The following is a 24,768-nucleotide window of genomic DNA, read 5'->3' on the forward strand; positions in this document are numbered from 1 at the left end:
GTAGTTGTGATGCATGGGCTTAGTTGCTCTACGGCATGTGGGATCTTCCCGGACCGTGGCTTGAACCCGTGTCCCCTGCGTTGGCAGGTGGATTCTTAACCACTGTGCCACCAGGGAAGCCCCCTCAGTATTTCTTTTCTTTCTTGCTGTCTCCTGGGCCTTCCATCCCCCCCTTGAAGGAGAGGTGATGCAAGCATGGTTCTCCAGAGTATGAATGTGGAGGCCAGGATCTCCCCAGCAGGCCATCATTGAGAAGTGGATGAGATCTTTCTGGTTTGTTCTTTATTGCCAGAGAGCCAAGTTTCACACATTATTTCGAGTTCAAGATTTCCCAGCATAATGGAGGATATAAAAGATATATAATTATATAGACTCTGACTTCAGAAAGTATATGTTCTCTTTGGGCTTTTATATATGACAGTTCAGAGATTCACATAAGGCAGAATATTTTCAAGAATGACAATGTTGTAGTGAAAGCACTAACCCCCGGGGCTTCTCGGAGGAGGTATGCCTTTCCACGGGCTCTGCAGGATGAATAGGGTTGAAAAGGGTGGGAACATATTCAATGAGAGTGACATCTGCTTCGAGGTGGCAATGAGCGCAGTGATCAAGATTGAGGGGAAGCCACTGGTTACATATATGTTCGCCCAGATAGTTTTTGATTTAACTTAGAAGAGCCCAAGGAGATGAGGTACAATCTGGGGTCAGGCATTTCGCGAGGACACATAGTAAATGGCAGAAGCAGGATTTGACCTTTGATAAATCTCTGTTTCTGCTTCTTTGTAATTCTTCCTCTTGGGTGGCTCTTCCATCTGACCTTGTTCTTTTCCTGTGAGGTTCTGCTGTTACTTCATGCACAAAAGCTTTGCCTTCCTGTTCTCCATTATGGATACCAAAACTTTTTTTTTTTTTTTTTTTTTTTGCGGTACGCGGGCCTCTCACTGCTGTGGCCTCTCCCGTTGCGGAGCAGAGGCTCCGGACGCACAGGCTCAGCGGCCATGGCTCACGGGCGCAGCCGCTCCGCGGCATGTGGAATCTTACCGGACCGGGGCACGAACCTGCGTCCCCTGCATCGGCAGGCGGACTCTCAACCACTGCGCCACCAGGGAAGCCCCAAAACATTTTTTTATATTTTTCTTTTGGATGTTGCATTAAATCACTTTCAAAAGTGGGCTTTTCTCTGAGTCTTCTGCATGCTCTTCTCTTTCCTTTGCCCTGTTGTCTTTTTCATAAGCTTCCTGTTGGTTTTTTATCTCTTATTTACTTCAAACAAAGTAACGATTATTCAGCCTTCTAGAATTCACTTACAGCCGTTTACTTCCATACTTTTGGGAGATTTGTATTCTTTGTATTTAGAAAGGAGAAGATGACTTAAAATTGCCCAGCAATTGTGCTAATTTAGGATTTATGTTATATTCATGGATCGTCCATAATATAATTTGGACGTGATCACTGTCTTTGAGGTGATTATTTATTTAGGAAGAGCAAGTAGTTTCGGAAACACTTTGGAAGAATGCCAAAGCTGCTTTCTCACTGGAACGGAAAATCCATAGCACTTGGGAAGTTCCCTCACCCTGCCCCACCCGGGAGAAGGACCTCAAACGACCTTGAATGACAGCCACAGTGACCCTGGGGCACTCCCCTCCTGCCCTGGCTTGCTTACCACATTGGGGAATTCAGATCTCTTCTGGATGAGCCCCTGTCTCATCGTTGTCCATGAAGAAATGCCCACTGGAAGCAGCCGCATAGCACAGGGATATCGGCTGGGTGCTTTGTGACCACCTAGAGGGGTGGGATAGGGAGGGTGGGAGGGAGGGAGACGCAAGAGGGAGGAGATATGGGAACATATGTATATGTATAACTGATTCACTTTGTTGTAAAGCAGAAACTAACACACCATTGTAAAGCAATTATACTCCAATAAAGATGTTAAAAAGTAATAAATAAAATAAAATAAAATCCCCCCCCCAAAAAAAAGAAATGCCCACTGATTTCCTAAGAGAAGTGGTGATGTACTACGAGATTTACATGCAGGAAACCTAGATTTCGTGTCTACTAACTCACCTTTTAGCCATGAAAGCTGCTTGCAGGGCATCTGTCTTATCTCCAGGTACTCAAAGCAGAGGCTGCTTGAAAGCAAAATAAGGAGACAGAGGAAAAGAATAGAGGAGGAGGGAGAAGAAAGTCTAGAAGGAGGGAGGGGGAGGCATAAGGCAAGGGTGGGTTAGAGCTTGGGGAAGGGTCACCGTGATTGGCTTCAGCTGCCCCTCCTCTGTGTCCCCGTACCATAGATCTGCCTCCTTTCTCCACTCACTCATTCTCTCTACCTTCTTCCCTTCTTGTCCACACATCCTCTTTTCCTTCTTGCACATCCTTGAGCATCTGATACTGCGCTTGGTCCAGTGGCTACAACGAAGGGTGTAACTCCTTGCCCACAAGAGGAAATACTAACCCAGCAGATCCCTTTATTCTCTGGGTATTTAATCCATGCCTACTACGTGCCAGGTCCTCTTCTAGGTGCTGGGAATTGAGCTGTGAAAGGAGTCAGCCCCTGTTCTCAAGGAGCTCACATTCTACTGGGGGAGGTGTTAGAGAATACACACAAAATACACACGCAACAATTTGCGATGATGATGAATGTCACCTGGGAGGCGGGGTAGGCAGCTAACCTTAGATAAGGTGTTCAGGCCAGGCTTCTTTGCAGAGGGGACATTTGAGCTGAGAACTGAGTGACAAGGAGCCAGCCGTTGAAATACTTGGGGACAGGGTATTCCAGGCAGGAAAAGCAGCAAAGGGTCTGGGGTGGGAGTGATCCAGGCAAGTTCAAGGAACAGAGGGCCATCGAGTAGTGAGGGGTGGGAGGTGAGGCTGGACAGGTGGGCGCGCACCTGGTCGTGTGGGTTGTAGCCTCAGGGGCAAAGGGAACCACTGCAAAGTTTAAGGCAGGGTGTGGTCTAATTTTCCATTTAAGCAATTGGCTGGTGGGGACTTCCCTGGCAGTCCAGTGGTTAAGACTCTGCACTTCCACTGCAGGTGGCACAGGGCCGATCCCTGGTCGGGGATCTGATCCCACGTGCCCTGCGGTGTGGCCAAAACAAAAAAGAAGAAAAAAGAAAGAAATTGGCTGGTTGTCTTGGTGATGAAGGGAGGCAGGGCTGGGAGCTGGAGCAGCAGGTGATGTGCTGTTCTCTCAGTGGGAGAATGGTGGTGGCTGGACCATGAGGTAGTGATGGAGATGGAGGGACGTGGGCTGGTGGGGAACAGAGTCAACAGGACTTGCCAGTGGGTTTAAGGGTTGGGGCGGAGGGACCAAGGAAACAATGAGCATCTAGGGTGACTCCTGGGTTTTTACGTAGTTGTATAACTGGCACGTGCTTTGATGGAAAAATGGAGGGAGCTTTGAAGTGCACGTTATGGATGCGAAAGCGGAAAAAAACTCTTGTTTCCCTTTGCATTACTCTTGACTACTTCCACACTCACAATCCTTCTGACCCCAGATGTGTGGGTGTTTTTCCCACACTAAGCAATTCTGCGGTTCTCTCTGGACGCCAACTGAGTGTCCTACAATTTAACTCAATTCGGCACTACCTACTTAGAGCGGGCACGGACCCCGCAGGTTAAGGGCTCAGTCCCAGCGGACTGCCTGCCTGCCGGACACCAATTGCAAGTCCCGGGTCGTCACCTGCGCTGCTGACCGACTGGCTATAAATTGGAGGTTTCCACGGCCCCCTCCTCAGGTTCAATGATTTGCTAGAGTGGCTCACAGAACTCAGGAAAACCGTTTACTTACCAGGTTACCAGTTGATTTGGAAAGGCTATAACTCAGGAACAGCCAGATGGGAGATTCATAGAGCAAGGTCTGTGGGAAGGGGCGAGGTTCCGCACCCCTCGCTGGGTGCACCGCCCTCCCAGCACCTCCCCACGGTCACCAACCTGGAAGCTCTCCCAGCCCCTTCTGCTGGGGTTTTTATGGAAGCAACATTATGTAGGCATGATTGATCCAATTATCGGCCATACGTGGTTAACTCAACCTCTGACCCCCTTCTTTTTTTCCCAGGAGGTAGGGGTGGAGCCCTCTAATCCCATGCTTGGTCCCTCTGGCAACCAGCCCCCCTCCTGTGGTTTTCTCTGGGGGCTTTCCAGGTATCACCTCATTAGCATAAACTCAGGTGTGATGGGATGGGGTTTGTTTTGAATAGCAAAAGATGCTCCTTTTACCTTCATTCTTGCTCTTATCACTTAGGAAATTCCAAAAGCTGTAGGAGCTCTGTGTCTGGAATAACTGTTGGAGACCAATTATATATTTCTTATTATAAATCACAGTATCATAAGGCGTGAGTCAGGGGAGGATTCGTGAAGAAGTGACTTTTGAGCTGATCTGAGACTAAGGACCGCAGGGACCCTTTGTCGATTACTATAGAATGATGAGTAAGAAGCAAGATATTCATGCTGGAAAAAAAGACTGGTGACAGCTAAAAATAGCTGCTTTCTGCCTGCAGCAGAGTTAAGGAAAAATGTAGTTAAAGACGTCCACCTAGGCTAGGACTTTTGAGGTCTGAAAAGTGATTTTCTGTAGCCATCGGTGGGCACCAGCTCCACACTGGAGCCCCTGAGGGTGATACTTGCTGTCCTGGACCCTCTTCAGCCTCTTTTCCTCGGGGGGAGGTTGCCTGGGATGGAGGGCCGCCCTGGCATCGGCCTTTATGAAATTGAAAGCTGGAAATGTTATTATGGGTTAATTCAGAGATCCCTGTTCACCGAGATTCTCCCTCCATCTCCCTTGTCCTCCTTTTTAGGGGGCTGAGTTTTTGCCTTTGGCTGGAGGAGAGAAGGAAGAATAGTACTGGGGTGCTGGAGGTTATAAACTAGAGGACAAATAATTCGTTATTCTATATGATTATTACCACAGCCTGAAAACATCTGCAAGTTTAATAGCCAAGGATTGTTGCAACGTTGGAGTTTGGGCTACAGGTGGGATTGTGCGTGTGCGTGTGCGTGTGCGTGTGTGTGTGTGTGTTCATCTCTTCACAGCATTCATAGCTTTTATTCACAGAAAGCCTAATCTGGTCCCCGTTACAGGCAGCATTCCCTTTTAGGCAGAGTATGTTTTGGAAGGCTTCCTCAGAACAGATCTTGGAGAGGTGACATCTTGCTTGTGCGTCACCATAATTACCTTGCCGACTTGGACATCCGTCTCGCCAGCCAGCGAGCAGGTGAAGCTGGCCAGGTTGGAGGTGTCAGACGTATATTCAGTAGCAGTGAGAGGCCAGAATGTGAAACGAGCAGTGCCATTTCGGGACATTTGTAACCAGTGGAGAGCAAAGAGCAGTTCTGAGTTTCATCAGCAGCTGAGAGGCTGGCTTTGGAACAGAAACAATTTGACAAGGAGGATGAAATAGCTTAGGGAGATGGGCAAGTGAACATTGAAAGGCATTGGGGTGATTTTCTGTCTCTTTCCTCTGTGAGTACCTGGGAGATAGTAGGACAGGACCGTGAAACTCTGGGGGAGATGGCAAGGACGAAAGGACCCCCAGGCCACATTTGAGGTGTAGGTGGAGCCTGGTAACATCTGGAGTTTTCTGTGAAAGTGACACTGCCCTTCCCCCTGATCTGTTGGTCGCACTCACTTTCCTCATTTCTCATCCTTTGAGGAACAGGTGCATTTCATGTCCTCTCCGTGGTTTATTATGAAAACAATACATTTTCCCCATCCTTTAAATACAAAATTAGACCATTCTGTGATTTCGCCAAACTACACATCTCTTGCTCCCTGCCAGAGATTCATGGCTGAATCTAAAGGCCATATCCCTGAATCAGTTGACTATGATGTATCTGCAAGAAAGATGCAGCCTCGCTTAGTTTTAGTAGCTTTAAAGAAAAAATGAATAAGTCAAAGAAAAATATTCCTTCTCATTTGTTCACTTAAATATGAAACAGGGATTTGGAAATTTCCCAGGGACAAAAATACATGTTTCAGGCCTATGTTACGCCACGGTACGTGATGGGTGAGGGGAGGAGAGGGGAGGGAGAGAAGCTGGGGTGGCAGAGGGGCCCCCACAAATGGCAGGTCCCCCTGCTGGTGGGAGCTTGATGTCTGATGCCTTCTTTTTACCAAAATATTGTGATGGTTTTCCCAGAGGGAAATTTACCAGAGAGTGATTGAACATTAAATACTCCGGTCTGTACTCGGTTCTGTTTTCTAAAATCATGGTTGGCATTCTGTTAACTTGTATCCAGGAAAGCCTACTTGCTATGAGCAGAGCACTTAGGGTTGCCTGGGACAACACCCTGAAAACCTCAGGGGTTCCTGCTGGGCCCTGGCTTTTTCTATTTTGTCTGCTCAATGGAAAACCAATGCAGCAGGACTGGTGCTTTCTGTCGAGATTCAGGAAACCTGATTCTGATCCCAGCTCCGGTTTTCTTGCTGACTTACCCTAGGGCTGTCCAGTGCTGAGAGCAGGACCTGTGGCGGAGTATGCTCCCCTATTCCCAAGGAAATTCATGTAGATTTTAGGAGAAGGAATGTAGCATCCAGAAACCCCTCATATCTTGGAAGAATGTGGAGCATTATATGATGAAGGAAATAAAATAAGAGCACCCGGGTGGAATATAAAACTCGCCTTTCCCTCTCAGAGATGCATGCTAAATACGGGAGTGTTAAATTTCAAAGAGCTTAAAGAATATAAATAAACTATGTGGATCTGCTTGTACTCACGACATGATGATGGGCTTGGGCTCTGGAACCTGAGCCAGCTCTGCCACTTGAGAGCTGTGTGTCCTTGGGCAAGTGACTTAACCTCTCTGTGTTTCCGTTTTTTCTTCTGTAAAATGGGGATCATCCTGGTTCTTATGGCTAGCACACGGGTTAATCCATGCACAGTGCCCAGTTTTTAGTAAATTCTTTCACCGTTAGCTGTTACCACTAGCTGCTATTTTCTGAACTTTGTTTCCTTTAGCCGTACAATGAGGCAGGTGGATTGCATCAGTGGTTCTCCGCCTGGTTGAACACTAGAGTCACCTGGGGAGCTTTTAACATTCTGATGACTGTGCCTCTCTCTCCCTGCTTCCCTTGAAACAGAATCTCGAGGAGTGGGGCCTGGACCTCTGCATTTGAAAAAAAGCATCCTTTGTGATTCTGGGGCCCAGTGAGGCTGAGACCTTTGAGCTTGAAAGCTGTCACAGTATCTTTCTATTTGGAGGGGTTACAGCCTCCCTTCCCATACTCAGTGCACTCATACATGTGACTAAACTTTATCCTTTTTAAGAAATTGAGATGAGTCACATAACATAAAATTAACCCTTTTAAGTGTGCAATTCAGCAGAATGTACACCCACCATGGTGTGCAACCACCAGTTTTTTCTGGTTCCTAACCATTTTCGTCACCCCCAGAAGAAAACCTGGTACCCATGAAGCAGTCACTCCCCAGGCGTCTCTCTTCTCAGCACCTGGCAACCGCCAATCTGCTTTCCGTCCCTATGGCTTTACCCACTCTGGATTTTTCACATAATTGGAATCTTAAATGTGTGGCCTTTGGTGCCCGGCTTCTTTTACTCACACGATGTTTTCGAGGTTCATTCATGTAGCAAGTGTCAGGACCTCATGGCTGAATAATAATCATTATGTGTCTGTAACACATTTTGTTTACCCGTTTACCCATTGACGGACACTTGAGTTGTATCCACCCTTTGACTATTGTGAATAATGCTGCCATGAACCTCTGTGTACAAGGGTTTGAATACCTGTTTTCAGTTCTTGGTGGTACAGATCTCCGAGTGGAATTGCAATGGTGGCTCTCTAATTAACTTTTTGAGGAACCGCCAAACCGTTCAGTGTGATTAAACTTTCATGTGTATCCTCTACCCTCACAGATCTTCCTTGACCTGTCCCCACTGCCTGAAACAGAGCAACACCTTCGATCCTTTCCTGTGTGTGTCACTGCCTATCCCATTGCGACAGACGAGGTACGTGAGCATCATGCCCGTGAACTTGACTTCCATCCTTGGGAATCTTTTGGGCTTGCAGCTGCATTTTCTCCTTTGCTTCTCAGGCAAGTTTGCAGCTTGGGGACGTTCAAGGATTGAATGGGACAATTAACGTGAAAGGTTACAGAGTCCCTTCTTTAGCCGAAGAAGGAATTATAAACATGCTTTTGTTTATCAGCCCCGTTGCCAGGCTTACGTCTTTAGCCCATTCAGAAGCCAGCACCAGCCAGTTGGTACCACTCAATCAGACAGGGGCGAACTGCAGAAAATCTGTCACCCTCTGCTTTGCCCTGCTTTATTTCCAAATCCTTTTTCCTCTTAGTGAAGGTGTAGGAAAAGGTTTATTTAAGGAGCAAAGAAAAAGGAAAAGGGTTGTTGGGAGATATGAGGAAAAAAAAGAAAAGAGGAGGCAGGGTTAGGTAGGAGGTGTAGTCACTGCAAAAGTAAGAAGCATATAGTGCAAGCATCCCAGAAGTCCAGGGCTTGGCAGTGACTGTTAAGGCAATGGCCCGTGTCAGTCTCATGGAATTTTAGCGAACTATATGGGGCGCCTTCACTGTCATGGAAGCTGGCATTTCTTCCCTGGGTTCCTCACCTTTGTAAAAACCATTTCTCTTGCCCTCTGTCTGTTGGCATCCTCCATCTTTAGGATGCAGTGAAGACATGACGGCTTTGTAAAGCCTTTCCTGGCAACTTAATCCCCCTTTCTGCTCTGAATTCCTGTGCTGCTGACTGTCTATGCCACAGATATAACACTGGCTTATCCTATCATCAGATGATGGCTACTGATAGATATGAGCTGTGATACCTGGCCTGATGCAGCATAGCACAGTGGTTAGGACCACTGACTCTGGGGCCAGACTGCCTGGGTTCAAGTCCCAGTTCGGCTAACTAGTTGTATGAATTAGATAATTACTGCAGTATAGAGCAGGGGAAACAGGAGCTGGAGGGGTGAGCCCTGGTGTGCTGCTGGGGGTAGTAGGAAGTAGAACCAGAGAGAGTCCAGAGAGGTTGGGGGGCAGAAGGGCTGTATCCAATCACCAAGGGAGAACTTCAGGTGAGTCTCATCAACAGTGTTGAGTTGTCCTGGAAGAAGCTTGACTGCTCTACTTCTCAGACTTTGAGTTTCTTTTTGCTTAAGATTATCTATTTAACAAACAGAACCTGGAGACTATATAGATCTGTACAGATGGTCCCTGACTTATGATGGTTTGGTATACAATATTTTGACTTTACAATGGTACGAAAGTGATGAGCATTCAGTAGAGACGGTGCTTCACATTTTGAATTTTGATCTTTTCCCAGATGAGCGGTATGAGGTGTGGTCCTCTCTTGTGAGGCTGGGCAGGGGAGCACCACAGCTCCCAGTCCAGCCTGGTGATCACGAGGGTAAACAACCGATACACTTAAAATCACTGTTTTTCACTTTCCATGTAGTATTCAATAAATTACATGAGCGATTCAACGCCTTATTAGCACGGAAGCTTTGTGTTAGATGATCTGGTCCAACTGTAGCCTAATGTAAGTGTTCTGAGCACGTTCAAGGTAGGCGGGGCTAAGCTGTGATGTTCGGTAGTTTAGTTTTATTAAATGTATTTTCGATTTAAGATGTTTTCAATTTACAGTGAATGGGTTTGTCGGGATGTAATCCCATCATAGGTTGAGGAAGGTCTGTATTGTGATTCTTAATCAAATATCTTTTATTTTTAACTTGCTGGAAAAGTACACTCAGCTGAGACCCTTGGAGATTTGGCTCTCCACTGCCACCTGGTGGCAGAATACTTAAAGGGCAATGACCCGACCAGGAAGCAAGAGATTTTGCCTAAGTGCTGAACTTGATCCATTATCAGTGATGGTGGCAACAATCCATGTCAGTCCTTTAAGGATGTGGCCTCCTTCCTATTTTCCAGATTCTTGAGCGTCACCTTGGTCTTCCCCTCTAAGAGCCAGCGGTCCCTGCGGGTTGGCCTGGCCGTGCCAATCCTCAGCACGGTGGCAGCCCTGAGGAAGATGGTTGCAGAGGAAGGTGGCATCCCTGTGGATGAGGTGTGATGGGGCCTGGTGATGGGATTGATGGATGCTAACTGGGCCGGCTGTCTAGGGTGTTTAGGTTAATTTCTGACTCGCGGTGATTCCTGAGTGACTCCTGAGTTTCTGTTTGATTAATAGTCCCTGGTGTCTGTGCTGACGGGGCCTTGACCTCTCCCTGCATTTTCACAAAATAACCAGAAAAGGATACCACCTTTATCTTACAATCAATCATCATCATTTCAACAATAGCTGACTCTCAGTAGGGCCTACTAAGTGCTGAGTACCATTCTATGAACTTTATAGCTAATTTACTCCTCACCACCATCCTGTGAGGTAGATATTACAATTATCCTCATTTTAGCAGCAAGCACTGAGAAGGTGAGTGACTTACCCGAGGTCACACAGCTGGTAAGTGGCTGGGCCAGGATTTGAAATCAAACGCAGATGGTTTGATTTCACAACCACTATTCTATACTTCACTCCCGAGAATATAAGCCAGGAGACTGAAGGGACAATAAATGAAATATAAGGAACTACTGAAGGAACTTGTGGTGTGTATATGAGAGAGGCAATTTGGAAGAGAGTGGGATGGACGTGCTCCAATTTTTTTTTTTTTTTTTTTTTTTAGCATCTTGGTAAAGAGTTTGGATTCACTTGACTTTGGAGGGCAGACTCCTAACAGGGACCCCCATGAAAGGACAGGGTAGAAGTGATGGTGGTGAAAAGCAATGCAGTATGATGAGAAGGGCTCGCAGTGGGGTTCTAATTGTGATTCAGTTCCTTCTAGTTTTCTGAACTTGGACAAAGTAATTGGTCTCTGTTTCTTTAACTGTAAAATGGAAATTTTACACTTCCCTGATGACCTCGTGGGATTGTTTTCTAATTAAAGAGTATTTTTAACCATTTTGTTAAGGAATAACATAGGTACAAGAAAGTGTCCATGTCTTAGGGTTATAACTTGAATTTTTGCATGCGTGTACATACATGTAACCACCATGATTATTGAGGCTTTCCATCACCCCAGTGGACTCCTTCCTGCCCCCACCCAGTCAATCCCTCTGACCTCTCTCACCATTTTAATGAGGATCTCAACTCGGGAAAAAAAATGTGTGTATCTTGCTTTGTAAACCCAAAGTGCTATATGGGAATCTATAGTGAGGGAGAGAGTAGGACAGTGGGTGAGAGAGGCTTGGGGGAAAAAATAGCAGTAATAAAAGATCAAAAGGGGAGAAGTCTAAGAGAGGTAGAGTTTGAAACTTTAAGAGAGTAAAAGGACTGTCAGGAATTTAAAAGCCATGATGGGGACTTCCCTGGTGGTGCAGTGGTTAAGAATCTGCCTGCCAATGCAGGGGACATGGGTTTGAGCCCTGGTCCGGGAAGATCCCACATGCCACGGAGCAGCTAAGCCCGGGTGCCACAACTACTGAGCCTGTGCTTCAAAACCCCCGAGCCACAACTGCTGAGCCTGTGTGCCACAACTACTGAAGCCCGTGTGCCTAGAGCCCATGCTCTGCAATAAGAGAATCCACCACAATGAGAAGCCCGCGCACCACAACAAAGAGTAGACCCCGCTCGCCGCAACTAGAGAAAGCCCACGCACAGCAACGAAGACCCAACACAGCCAAAATTAAATTAAAAAAAAAGAAGAAGACTTATAGGGGACTTCCCTGGTGGCACAGTGGTTAAGAATCCGCCTGCCAGTGCAGGGGACACGGGTTCGATCCCTGGTCCGGGAAGATCCCACATGCCGCGGAGCAACTAAGCCTGTGCACCACAACTACTGAGCGTGCGCTCTAGAGCCTGCGAGCCACAACTACTGAGCCCACGTGCCACAACTACTGAAGCCCGTGCACCTAGAGCCCGTGCTCCGCAACAAGAGAAGCCACCGCCATGAGAAGCCCGCGCACCGCAACGAAGAGCAGCCCCCGCTTGCCACAACTAGAGAAAGCCCGCGCGCAGCAACGAAGACCCAACGTAGCCAAAAATAAATAAATAAATATTAAAAAAAAAGACTTATAAATAAATAAATAAAGGCATGATGTGTTTGTTAAGTTCCCTTTGAGAAACTAGAGGGAAAGTGATCCTCCTCATTCCAGGTGATCTTGGTTGAACTTCATCCCACTGGACTCCAGCGGTCTTTCTTTGATGAAGAGGACTTGAATACTATTGCAGAGGGAGATAATGTGTATGCCTTCCAAGCCCCTCCGTCACCTGGCCAGGAGATGCTCTCAGGTACAAGAGTGCTTTGCATAATGTTATTTGGATATTACGAGTTATAGGTTTGAGAGGATACTCATTGGGTGCTAAGGCAAAAGACACTTCATTTTAGTACTTGGAAATATCAGGCTTATCTTCTCCGATATTTGTTGTACAGATGGTTGATTATAAAAGTTAATCAACTAAGACAGGGGTTCCTGAAACCTTAGTATCAGAGTCACCTGGAGGTCTTGTTTAAACAGATTTCTGAGCCCTGCCCACGGTGTTTTTGACTCCGTAGGCCAGGGGTGGGGCCTGAGAAATTACATGTCTAGCAAGTTCCCAGGTGATGCTGATGCTGCTGGTCCTGGGACCACGTTCTGAGAACCACTGTTCAGAATAGGTGCTGGGGTAATCTTTGTCTTCAGGACTCTTATGGTTCAAGGTCAGTGCTTGAAGTAAAACTGTTACAAACTGGAGCATAGATGGCCAAAGAGATGATTAAATGACTTTTTGTTAACAGTCCCGCTTCCCTATGTTAACTTTTCCTAAACTTTGGATAGGCCAAGATGGCCAGTTTCTGACAGCCTTTCGTTGTAGGTCAGTATCCATTTCGGTCCAATTAGCCAGTCAGTAAGGCTCATATTTAGAGAACCTTGTGCCACTGTTACACACATACCCCAGATGAATCCTATGCCCTGGACCATATCCTCGGCCAGCCTAGGTGGCAGGCAGCCTGTGGGAACCACGTGTCTGCAGGTGCTCTGAGTCAACAGAGAGAACAGGACATTGACAGGCCTTGATTATGTGGTAACTCAGTGAAATAGCCCTCATTTCAAATTCAATCACAGGACACATCTGTGCCTTAAAAGGAAAGTTTCAGAGCTGATTGGAAATTGAGGATGGTCCAGTTCCTCTACTTCCTCAACAATAAAGATTCTTACCTTCTCTCTGTACCCCTTACGTTGGCGTTCTAAGAGAGCGGATACTCTACAGCTCTCTGATCAAAGCATACAAGCAACCAGAATCATTTTGGTGTATTTTTCAGATTGGCTTTGAAAAGTATTAATTAAAATCCCTGCCTATACTTTAAAATTGGCTGACCACAACAGCAAATTCACTACCATGTATATCATCTTATGCCAGGTGCCTGATGGAACAAGTGCCGTGAACCTTAATAGCACTTCCCCTGAAGCCCTCCAGTGTCTCCCAAGGGTGGTTAATGGATGATCAAAGAGAAGAGGGGCTAGAAGCCAGGGTTCTGACCCAGCGCAGCAACTCCTTTAAGAACACAAATGTAATTCTCGCCCTTCAGCTCGTCCATCTGGTCTACCCGTCTCCCCACGCTTGGCAGCCTGTGAGGGTCAGCGATTATCCCTGCCCGTCCACAGTGAGACCACGGTGCTAATCCTCTTCTGTAATTTGGTGGGCTCAGGCCAGCAGGCCAGCAGGTATGTTTAACTTCATCCTTCTTTTACATGATGTCTGGGTTGTGTCAACATGTACTTGGAATTTGCGCTAGAATAATTCTAATTTGAAAAAAAATAAATATCCATTCTCAAAGTTGATCAACAAGGAGCAGGGAGTAAGGTACTTCCTGATCGAGAGGATCAGAAATAACGGCCTTAAGCAGATGGCTAACATTGTCCTTAACAACTGAGCATCGGAGCTTTCCCTGTTGGTTTTAGGAACAATGATTTTTGCTCTCACCATTATTTTATACTGTGCTGTAAGGCCTAGGCAGTGCAGTAAGACAAAGGAAAAAGAAACTGGCTATTGGAAAGAGGAGGTAAAATGACCACTATTTGCAAATTATATTATTTTCTATCCAGAAAACCAAGAACTTGAAAATAATTAGAACTAATGAAAGAGTTCAGGTTGCATAACAAATATACAAAACCAGATAGCTTTCTTACAGAATGCAAATAAAATGTGTAAAAGATATTACTCCAATGAAAAAATTTTAGATGGATAAAATGTTTGTAAAATTTACCTGGAAGAACAAACTCGTAAGAGTAGCCAGAAAATATTGGGGGCAGGAGAAAGAAGGAAGAGGGATTTTTCTAGTAAAACAGAATAAAGTTTTAATTATTAAAATATTGTGATATAGGCAGAAGAGTATACACTTAAATCAATGACACGGAACAGGTCAAGCATACTTCAGTATTTGTTAGATGATAAAAATGGTGTATTTCATATTAGTAAGGAGTGAATGAATTATTTAATACTAAGCCTGGGCTGACTGATACTTCGCTTTCTTTTTATTTTAAATAATCAGTTTTTTTACTCCCGCCATAAATTCTCATGTATGTATTGATTGGAGAGGTAATTACAGAAAAGGAAACCATAAAATAACTTGAAGGTAATATAGGGGAATATTTATATCTTTGAGTTGGGGGCTGTTTGAACACCTAAGGCAGGAGGCTATCAAGGAAAAGTCTAATGTTTTCAATACATTTAAAATGCTAAGCTAAGAGCACATTTGAAAGGCAAAGCACAAACGAAGAAAAGTATTTACATCATGTGACAGCTGAAGGATGCATATCCGTCATATAAAACCTAGCTCTCAGATTAGGGACAGAAATAGTATTCTTTTAGTAAAATGAGCCACAGAGATGAACATTAATTCACAGAAGAAATACAGGCATAGGTTAAAATATTCAGCTTCGTTAGTCGTAGAAGAAATTCTGATGGCAATAGCAAGGTGCTATACTTAACCTTCCAGACTATTAAAAAACTTTAAAAAATTGATAATGCTCATTCTGGGCAAGTGTCAAGAGAATGGGGCACATGCTTCACGGGTAAATTGGTGTGGCTTTTCTAGAGAGCAGGTTGGAAATAAATAGCTTTGGTCTTATTTCCACTTCTGGAACTTTATCCCAAAGAAACACTTAGTCATGTGCACCCAAAGGCGTAGGCAAAAGAACGTGTATAGTTCCTGCCATGAGCAAGCATTGCTTAAATAAAAAATTGGAAACAACCCAAATGCCTAGTAATAGAGGATAAGGTGAATAAACCCATCTGTCTATTCAACAATTGACGCCCAGTGCCCTTGCCCATCCAGTGCACCAGCTCGTAATTAACTTTCGCAAAGTTAATTCAACAGTAGCACATTCTTACCCTACTGGATCTTCATGCAGCCTTGCAGGTGGGGCCAGAGAGCAGTCAAAGGTCAGTGATTTGTCCAGAGGTACCCAGGGCAGAGCTGGAATTGACAGCAGGCAGTCTAGGCACCACAAGCTCACTGCTGCGTGCTCTTCGGATCAGGATACGGAAAACATTCCCAGTTGCGAGAATATTCCTGATACACAAAGCCATCGATATGTCCACTGGGCTTATCTCTGCCTGGCTTTCCTCTGGGTCCTGTGCTCTTTCTCTGGGGAAGAGGGCTTCCCAGCCACCTCTTTACACTGCCATGTCTCCATTCATAACGAGGGTCTCAGATGGGCAATTTTGTATTGTGTTTTGTGCTCAACTCTTATCCAGTTGAGAGAAGCCAATGAGTAGAGCCAATGCTCTTGACTGTTGGGTATTGTTGGTTTTTCTATTGCTGAAATAACCTCATTTCCTTGGATTTCCAGGTTTGGGCCACCTTTCCTGATTAGGGAAGACAGAGCCATCTCATGGGTCCAGCTCCATCAGTGCATTCTCAGTAAGGTCCGCTATCTCATGAAGAGCGAGGCTTCTGTACAGGTCAGTGTGTCAGTGTGTGTGTGTTGTCGGGGGGTGGGGTGTGGAGAGAGGGATGTAGGAATCTAGTGGTAGCTCAGGAGAGACAAACATTTGCTGTCAATGACAGTGTTCACACTGTCGTATGAAACAACTTTGATTTATATGCAAGAAAATCACCATTTTATGGTCTGTGCTGTTTCTCTCTTTGTGGCATTACAAAATACCTTTCATGGATGGAGCTTTTGCTCGTTAAATCTTTCAAAACATCATTGGAATAAAGAGTGGGATTTACATCATTCATCTCAGTTTCGTATATTTATGGCTTCCCATAGTTCTTCTTGGAGGGGAGCTTATTGTAATAAACTGTAACTTATACATTTGGATCAAAAATTTCAAGGGACTTGAGGTATAACTTCTGTGGAAAATTAAAATCGATGTTTATGTCCAAATATGAAAACCTAGGTATTAAAACAGTTTTGTCCAGTTTTCGAAAAACAGGTTAAAAACTCAAGGGGAAACACCTTTTTGCCTTGCTCATTTATTTATTCTCAGACTGGTAGTTTCCAAATAAAAACAACAAATTCTAAAACCATGCCTTTCAGCCCCGATAGTATCAGAACCTGTTCTGAGGGCTGCTTGGCATAGAAGACTTTAACATGTTTAGGGACATGTCGGTAGCCTCAGAAATTTGTTTTCGCCCAGCTACTCTCTAAGTAAGAACTTTTCATTTGGGGGATGTACCAAACATTTCAGAGGGATTTCTGTATCGTTCTTCATAATTCATGTTCCTTCCTGCTTAGGGAAAACCGTACATCTGATTTGGGATTTACACGAAATACCAGTTTGTTTAAGACCTTTTCTACATTTGCACCAAATCTTTATCTCCAAAGGCTTCATGAACTGCCCAGCATATCTGCCGTGGTGCCCAAATTAGAAACTCGAACTTCTCCCTAAGTAGGTCAGAATATCTAGTAATAGCTTTAGCTTTCCCCAAACCCTGTGCTCCTGGCTGTTGAGAGTGGATGAAACGGCTTTCATGCAGACGTTGAACTCAGCTGTTCTTATTCTCCCCCTGGTCTCCCATGTGCTCTTGCCTCTGCATCTCTCCGGTCATTTCAATTTTAGAGACCGATGAAGCAGTCAGTGGGGCCTGCAAAATTCGAATACAGGCAACCTCCAACTCAGCTATGGACGCTTGTCCATAGATACATTGACACATGTGTGGATGCCCATGGTTTTATGTAAGAATAATGTGTTCTAAGTGGCTGTGAGGCTCCCAGGCTAGCTCACCCATCTAACCCACAGGCTTTTATATTTTGGTTTTTGTTGTTGTTGTTGTTTTGGCCGCTCTGCGTGGCTTGCGGCATCTTAGTTCCCCAACCAGGGATCGAACCCTGGCCCCAGCAGTGAAAGCGCCGAGGCCTAACCACCTGACCACCAGGGAATTCCCAAGGCTTTTATATTTTGAAGAGTTTGAAAAGAATTTGAAAAGAATTGGTAATAATTTGGAAAGAATCCTGTCAGCCTTCTCAACATTGAACCAAAGAGATTAAAAGCAGTGAACATACATTGAAGGTTCCAAAGTGAATTTCCCTAGCCAAGAATGAAGGACAGGAAAATGTCTCTTACGAAAATGACCAATTTGCTCTATGGGATTAATTTGCAATGAATTATGAAGAAAAGAGATTGATCATTGCCTAGGAATTTTTCTGGTTCCTTTGTAAATTTTCTTCGTGGGCAGGCAGGGCGAGCTGCTTCTCTGCAGTGTAGGTGCCTTATTATGTTGCCATGCAAACAGCAAGGCTCCATTAGGGTGCCAGGAAAAAGAGCTTTCCCCCCCAGATTTAACTAACTTCTCCTTGGGAAGTACACCCTCCCATGGCCAGCCCTGAATCCAAGCCCCTGAAGTCAGCTTGCTTCCAGCCATCAGTTTTGTGTTTGTTGAAGTGGCAGGTCAGCTAGAGTGTAGGTATAGTCCAGTGAGGTGTCCACACTCCCCAAATGTCACACTTATTGCCCCTCCCCCATCAGCTACCACAGCCCAGGAGTCGGCTTAGAGCTCCCTGACTATGTTTTGGGTCACACGGTCTTTGCCCTGTTACTGTTTCTTTGAATTATAATGTTTTCCTTCTCTTCTCCTGCCTGAATTCAACCTACATTTCATCAGTGTTTTTTTTGTTTGTTTGTTTTTTGCGGTACGCGGGCCTCTCACTGTTGTGGACTCTCCCGTTGTGGAGCACAGGCTCCAGACGCGCAGGCTCAGCGGCCATGGCTCACGGGCCCAGCTGCGCCGCGGCATGTGGGATCCTCCCGGACCGGGGCACGAACCCGTGTCCCCTGCATTGGCAAGCGGACTCTCAACCACTGCACCACCAGGGAAGCTGTCATCAGTGTTTTTTAAGTAGAGATTTCTGCCACTTATCTTTGTCAGACTTTGTAAGAACATTTCATTTTTTTCTAGTTGTGGCCAAGGTCATCAGTGACAATTTTAAGAACTGTATTTCCATTGCTTGAAGAGACCATTGATTTTTTTTTTTTAGATATTGTGGTAAAATGTATGTAATGTGTATTGTAACCGTTCACAAATGTACATTAATTATATTCACCATGCTGCATAACCATCACCACTATACTCCCCAGATTTTTCACCATACCCACAAAAATTATACCCATTAAATAACAACTCCCCATTGCCCCAACCCCTAGCCCGTGAGAACCTCCATTCTGCTTTCTGTCTCTATGAATTTGGCTACTCTAGGGACCTCATATAAACAGAATCATAGGGCTTCCCTGGTGGTGCAGTTCCTGTCCCGGTCTGGGAAGATCCCACATGCCGCGGGGCGGCTGGGCCCATGAGCCATGGCCGCTGAGCCTGCGCGTCCGGAGCCTGTGCTCCGCAACGGGAGAGGCCACAACAGTGAGAGGCCCGCGTACCACAAAAAAAGTAAAATAAAATAAAATAAACAGAATCATACAATATTTGCCCTCCTGTGTCTGGCTTATTTCACTAAGCAAAATATTTTCAAGGTCCTTCCATGTTGTATCATGCATCTGAATTTTCTTCCTTTTGAGGGTTGAGTAATATTCCATTGTGCATATATACCACATTTTGTTTATCCATCCATCTGTTGATGGATACTTGGGTTGCTTCTACCTGTTGACTATTGTGAATAAGGCTGTTTAAGGCTCACTTCAATTTCAGAAAAGTTAAAATATGAAAAAAGTGTCCATCTTAGAATAACAACATAGGTGGTATTCCTTTTATGCAGCTTATTTCGACATGTATAAATACTTATTTAGCATTTGAGACGTAAAATGCACACTAACTTGTTTTTAGATAATTGCCTCATTTTGGTAATCTGGTGACGTCAATAATCATCTTAATAAAGTAAATTAGCTGCTAATAATTAATGAACAGAATTGGTTTAATTCCCTATTAACTGTGCTAACATTTGTCCCAATTAAACCTGTGTTATTTTAAATCACTGTGTTCATTGTTTTGGAGAATTTAATGTGTTACACGGTATTAGATCACTATGTTAAAAGGTATAGGGTGTATCTTCTAAAAAAACTGAAGCCTTTATATCTCTGGATTTGGAATAATTATTAAGGGCATATTCAAAATACACTATAAGCAAAAGGTTACATTTTTTGAGTAACTTCTTTGCACTTAACCGTCTGATTCACACCAACATGTGGGATGACCTGCTTCCTGTTCTTGGCCTGGCAGAACCTGGGGTCACTGTTCTCCATCCGGGTTGTAGGGCTGTCCCTGGCCTGCAGCTACTTGTCCCCAAAGGACAGCCAGCCCCTCTATCACTGGACAGTTGACAGGTAAGGGGATGTTCCAGACGTGGTAAGAGAATGCATACGTTCCTACCTGACTAGACTCCTTCAAGGCTGTGTATCAATAAGACTGATGACAATCTTAGCTGCCTTTGGTCTTCAGCACCAGCGCCTGGGTTAGGTCCTTATACACATTCTGTGCTTTCAACCCTCATGTCTAGAGCGGGACTGACGGCCACTTCAGAGATGGGGAGACACTGAGGTTCCCAATGATTAGTGAATTTACACACATTCATGCGGCTGGTTAAGGACTGTGTACTTCCGTGAGCTCAAAACCTGTTTTTGAATCATCTTGGTGACAGTTAGGGACACATGTGACATCTCCACTTTTTTCTTGCAGTACATTCAAAACCTTCTTTTAGGTGCAGACCCTCTTGTCTGTCACTCGTATATATGCGTCTTGGTTTTTTTTTTTGGCCACACCACGCGGCTTGCAGGATCTTAGTTCCCTGACCAGGGATCGAACCCATGCCCCATGCAGTGGAAGCATGGAGCCCTAACCACTGGACCGCCAGGGAAGTCCCCATATGTGTCTTGTTGATTTCACATCTTCCACTCTCTCCTTGTCCTGTCTCTTCCACATTAAGGCCAGACAACCTCTTCTGAGATGGGCTGAGCCCAAGCAGCTGGAAAGAGCGATGGGTTGATTCACACTGAGATTTTCTGGGTATGGGAGGGTCTGGAAGGGGAAGACCTTTTAGGTCGTGGAGGTGGACTGGAAGGTGCTCCTTTCACTGTGCAGTGGAGGAAAACCTAGCAGCTCATTTCAGCCATCATCAGAACTGGGTATTTGCTGAGGACGTTCAAGCAGAACGGCCTCCTCGACACTGAGAAGATGGCTAGGGCTGCAGTGGGAGGGCTGAGTCGTGGCCTTGCAGCCACCAAATCCTCGGAGCTCGCCAGCTCCCAGGGGAGCTGGGACAGAGCCTTCAGCGGTGGATTGAGGACCAAGTCTTCTGCAGACAGCACCTCCCCAGACCCCCGACCTCAGTTTCCATGCAGCTTTGGACATTTCTGTTGGGAACATCAGTCCTGGGGGTGGAGGAGAGAGTGGGAAGCAGACTCCATGCCTTTGATGGGCTCCCTGTTCTCTCATCAGGGCTCTGCACCTCAGGAGGCCGGGAGGCCCCCCGCACATCAAACTGGCCGTGGAGTGGGACAGTGGCACCAAGGAGCAGTGAGTCCAGCAGAGCCCAGCTCTGACAGAGGAGACAGGGCCTGTCCGTGCAAACGGACCTTCCCGCGCCAGTTCCCCTGATGCGACAGTGGGGTGTATGATGCCCCCCGGATGCCGTGTGGCCCATTCCTCAGAGAAGCCCCAATGGCAATTGTCTGTATATAAACAACAGCGACAGGAGTAATAATAACGATGGCTGTGGGTGGTGTGAGTGGTGGTAACAGTCACAGTTGGAAATGGTGAGGTGACACTTACCCACTCACCCCGTGCCAGCCACTGCTCCGAGCCCTTTACATCCATGCAGTTTATTTCATGCATCAGTTCCTGTGTGGTAGGTCCGACCCTAATCCACATCATCAGATGTGGAAACTGAGGCACAGAGAGGTTAAACGGTTGCTCAGTGTCACACAGCCCGTGCCTGGCAGAGCCGGGCTTTGAACCCAGACTGTCGCCTCAAGTCCATGCTCTTAATCACTCAGCGTGGCTGCTTCTCTAACACCGAGTGCATCTGCCCGACTTCGGGAAAGGACACTGTTCAGTCCGGCGAGTGTTTATTAATCTCCTGCTAGGTGCCAGGACTTGCACCACGACATGAAACAAAAATGAGTAAGCCAAGGGCTCGGTCCCTCTCTGGGTCCGTGGGGGCACTGAGAAGTCCAGTAAAAGCGAGTGGGTGCCCTGGGAGCCCTGGGAAGGGGGGCCTTTGCCTCCCAGGCAGATGCTTTGCACCCCGTTAGCTGGGAGTAGGGCCCCCTCAGAGGTGAGACCCCGCGTGGCCTCTGTCTGCTCCTGCAGCCTGTTCGGGAGCATCCAGGAGGAGCGGGTCCAGGACGCGGACAGCGTGTGGCGGCAACAGCAAGCCCACCAGCAGCAGAGCTGCAGCCTGGACGAGTGTTTCCAGTTCTACACCAAGGAGGAGCAGGTCCCGCCCTGGGAGTCCACGCCCCTTCGTGCCCGGGGCCTGTCAGTGGGTGGGTCACGACCCCGGGGGGGTGTGGCTTACGGTCCCGGTGGCTTCCCTTCCAGCTGGCCCAGGACGATGCGTGGCGGTGTCCCCACTGCCAGGCCCTGCAGCAGGGCGTGGTGAAGCTGAGCCTGTGGACCCTGCCCGACATCCTCATCATCCACCTCAAACGGTTCTGCCAAGTGGGCGAGAGGAGAAACAAGCTCTCCACGCTGGTGAAGTTCCCGCTCGCCGGCCTCGACATGGCTCCCCATGTGGCCCAGAGAAGCACGGGCCCCAAGGCCTCCCCGGGCCCCTGGCCTCCTTCCTGGAAGCAGCCGGCCTGCCTGCCCACCAGCTACCCACCAGACTTCCTGTACGACCTGTACGCGGTCTGCAACCACCACGGCAGTTTGCAAGGTGGGCATTACACAGGTGAGCCTGCCTCACGGCCCGTGGCTGCGGCCCGGGCCTCCAGGTGCCCGGGGAAGGGGCACCCCTGGGATGCCGAGCTCGCTCGGGCCCTCGGCACCAGCTGACCCCTGACCCGGCGCACACCGGGCACCTGCCGGGGGTGGGGTGGTGGCGTCTGGTCCAAGCGTCCAGCGGAGTTCCGTGAGGGGTTGGAATAGAAAGTTAGTTACAGCCCGAGTTTTTGACCGTGTCGGGTACCACAGGGTAGCTGTTGGAACCCAGAGAGTGCCATTGATCCTCGTCTGTGATTCAGCACACGGACTCCTACTTACCAGATTCGGAATCTTTTATTTCTGTGGGGTACCTTTAATTGTTAATCCCTCGGAGGGACTTGGAGAGAATGAAGGCTGGAAGGACAGAAACAGCTTGGCAGCTCGTTCAGTTGTTCATAATCGTGTACCTTGGTCTCTTCTAGAATAATATAAAGTATTTCATTTTTGAAAAAATGCTTGAGAATATTTCATTTTGGGGAAAAATGCTCTATTCCTAGTGCACTAATGAACCTGCAATTTGGAAAGCACCAGACTGTATAAAAATCCAGGATCATCACTCATTCATTCATTGAACAAATGTTTATGAAGTCCCATTCTATGCCAAACCCTGGGCTAGATGCTGGAGTCTCAGTGATGAACAAGACAGATAGGAGTCCTGCCCTCATGGGACTAATTTCAGACACAGACAATTAAAAGATGTTTGTCCCTTTAGTACTTTCCTTACTTGGTGTCATGAAAAGGTGATTGGTTGATGTGTCTGAGATAGAGATAAGGCCTCCCTGAGGATGTTACCTTTTTAGGTCTAGAGCTGAAGGATGAGGTGGAACTAGCTGTGTGAATAATGGGAGGAAAACATGGGCAGAGCTACCAGCCTGTGTGAAGGCCCTGAGGCGGAGTTTGCGTGTTTAAGAATTGATGAAAGCCTATTGTGGCTGAAGGGGAAAGTGACCTAAGATGGAGCTGGGTCCGGAGGCCCTGTGGGCCACGGACAAGAGTTTGCACTTTTCTCAGAGGGTGATGGGAAGCCATTCAAAGGTTTTAGGCAGGGAAGCCATTCAGAGGTTTTAGGCAGAGGAATAAAGACATAATCTAGTTCACAAACTGAGGTCTTAGCTCGAGCAGAGAATTGGGTAGCGCAAGAGTGGAAGTGGGAATTCCAGTTAGGAGGAAGTTTCTGGGGCTCAAGTGAGAGATGGTGTTGCCTGGGACTTGGGTGATGACAGGGTATTCAAGGCATATTTTGGAAAGAGGATCAGTGAGACTGGCTTTTGGACTCAGCGTGGGGTGGAAGAGAAAAGGAGGAGCAGAGACGACCTTCTCCGTGCCACCTTGGGCTGGTGCAGGAGCCAGGAAAGTGTGGCTTGTGGGCCACATCCAGTCTGGCACTGTATTTGTACAGCCCATGAGTTAAAGGTGGTTTTTACATTCTAAAAAGTGGTTTAAAAAAGACCAACTAAAACAACAAGAATACATGGCAGAGACCGTATGTGGCCATCGGGGACCTGCAAAGCCTAAAACGTTGTCTGTTTGGCCCATTACAGAAAAATGTTGGCTGACTTCCGAATTATGGTTATGGAATGGTTGTGGAATAGTTATGGAGCCATTTACTGAGGTGTGGAGGGAAAGGAGAGGACTATTTCTCGTACTTGTTTAGAAGGTGGTGAGAATCTTATTTATGAACATTTTCTTAAATGTTTGACTGCAGTTCTTAGGTAGGAAAGAAGTGTACCATAATCCCAACTGCATATTTTCCTTGCGTACTGAGTCAGAGACATCCATTTTGAAGGTCCTCAAAAGAACGGGGGTGGACATTGGCCTTATTGCCTGGGACTCCCGTAAGTGTTATAAATCGGGACTCACTCTTATTGGAGATTTTGCCTGAACGGGCTCTACGACGTAAGGATTCAGCTTGTGTGGTAACAGCTCACTGGATCAGTGAGCATCTGGGTGTGTAACTGGTTATCCTCGCTGATTCTGCCACATTCACTTCTGGATAAAAATGGTCCAGCGTTTCTATTACAAACGTCCGTTTTTCAGCCATGCCAGTGGGAAATGTCTTCCTGCTTTGGGGGGCTCCAATAATGGGGACTTGGGGTTTGGACCTTCGCAGCCTACTGCCGGAACTCTCTGGATGGCCAGTGGTACAGTTATGACGACAGCACGGTGGAACCGCTTCTAGAAGATGAGGTCAACACGCGAGGGGCTTACATCCTGTTTTATCAGAAGAGAAACAGCATCCCTCCCTGGTCAGCCAGCAGCTCCATGAGAGGTAGGTTTTGCTGGTCCTTACAGGAGAGGGGAGGATTGGGAACGGGGAGGATGCTCTATCAGACATCGAGGCCCAGGAGAGGTCGGCAAGGATCTGAAAGAGGAAGCTTTGCTGCTACAGAGCGTGTAGAGCCCTACAGACTAGTGTCCCGTTTGCAAGGACGTGGGAGGGACATACTGAAATG

The 24,768-nt window shown here is 46.7% G+C and overlaps 1 protein-coding gene across 2 annotated transcripts in view; it reads left to right on the top strand.

Annotated features, from left to right (window-relative positions):
- The window catches only part of USP43 (ubiquitin specific peptidase 43), a 62,338-nt gene that overhangs the window by 20,256 nt on the left and 17,314 nt on the right, over nt 1-24,768 (top strand). Inside the window, exons 4-13 of one of the 2 annotated variants that reach the window (XM_004266846.3) lie at nt 7,870-7,962; nt 9,894-10,029; nt 12,111-12,246; nt 13,526-13,661; nt 15,792-15,903; nt 19,613-19,716; nt 20,828-20,905; nt 21,701-21,827; nt 21,932-22,283; nt 24,426-24,584. In XM_004266846.3, the coding sequence (XP_004266894.1) occupies nt 7,870-7,962; nt 9,894-10,029; nt 12,111-12,246; nt 13,526-13,661; nt 15,792-15,903; nt 19,613-19,716; nt 20,828-20,905; nt 21,701-21,827; nt 21,932-22,283; nt 24,426-24,584 (1,433 nt within the window). The remainder of the gene's footprint in view (nt 1-7,869; nt 7,963-9,893; nt 10,030-12,110; nt 12,247-13,525; nt 13,662-15,791; nt 15,904-19,612; nt 19,717-20,827; nt 20,906-21,700; nt 21,828-21,931; nt 22,284-24,425; nt 24,585-24,768) is intronic. The other variant, XM_004266847.3, reaches the window with a different exon arrangement.

This window comes from Orcinus orca, chromosome 19 (assembly GCF_937001465.1).
Source record: "Orcinus orca chromosome 19, mOrcOrc1.1, whole genome shotgun sequence".
NCBI lineage: Eukaryota > Metazoa > Chordata > Mammalia > Artiodactyla > Delphinidae > Orcinus > Orcinus orca.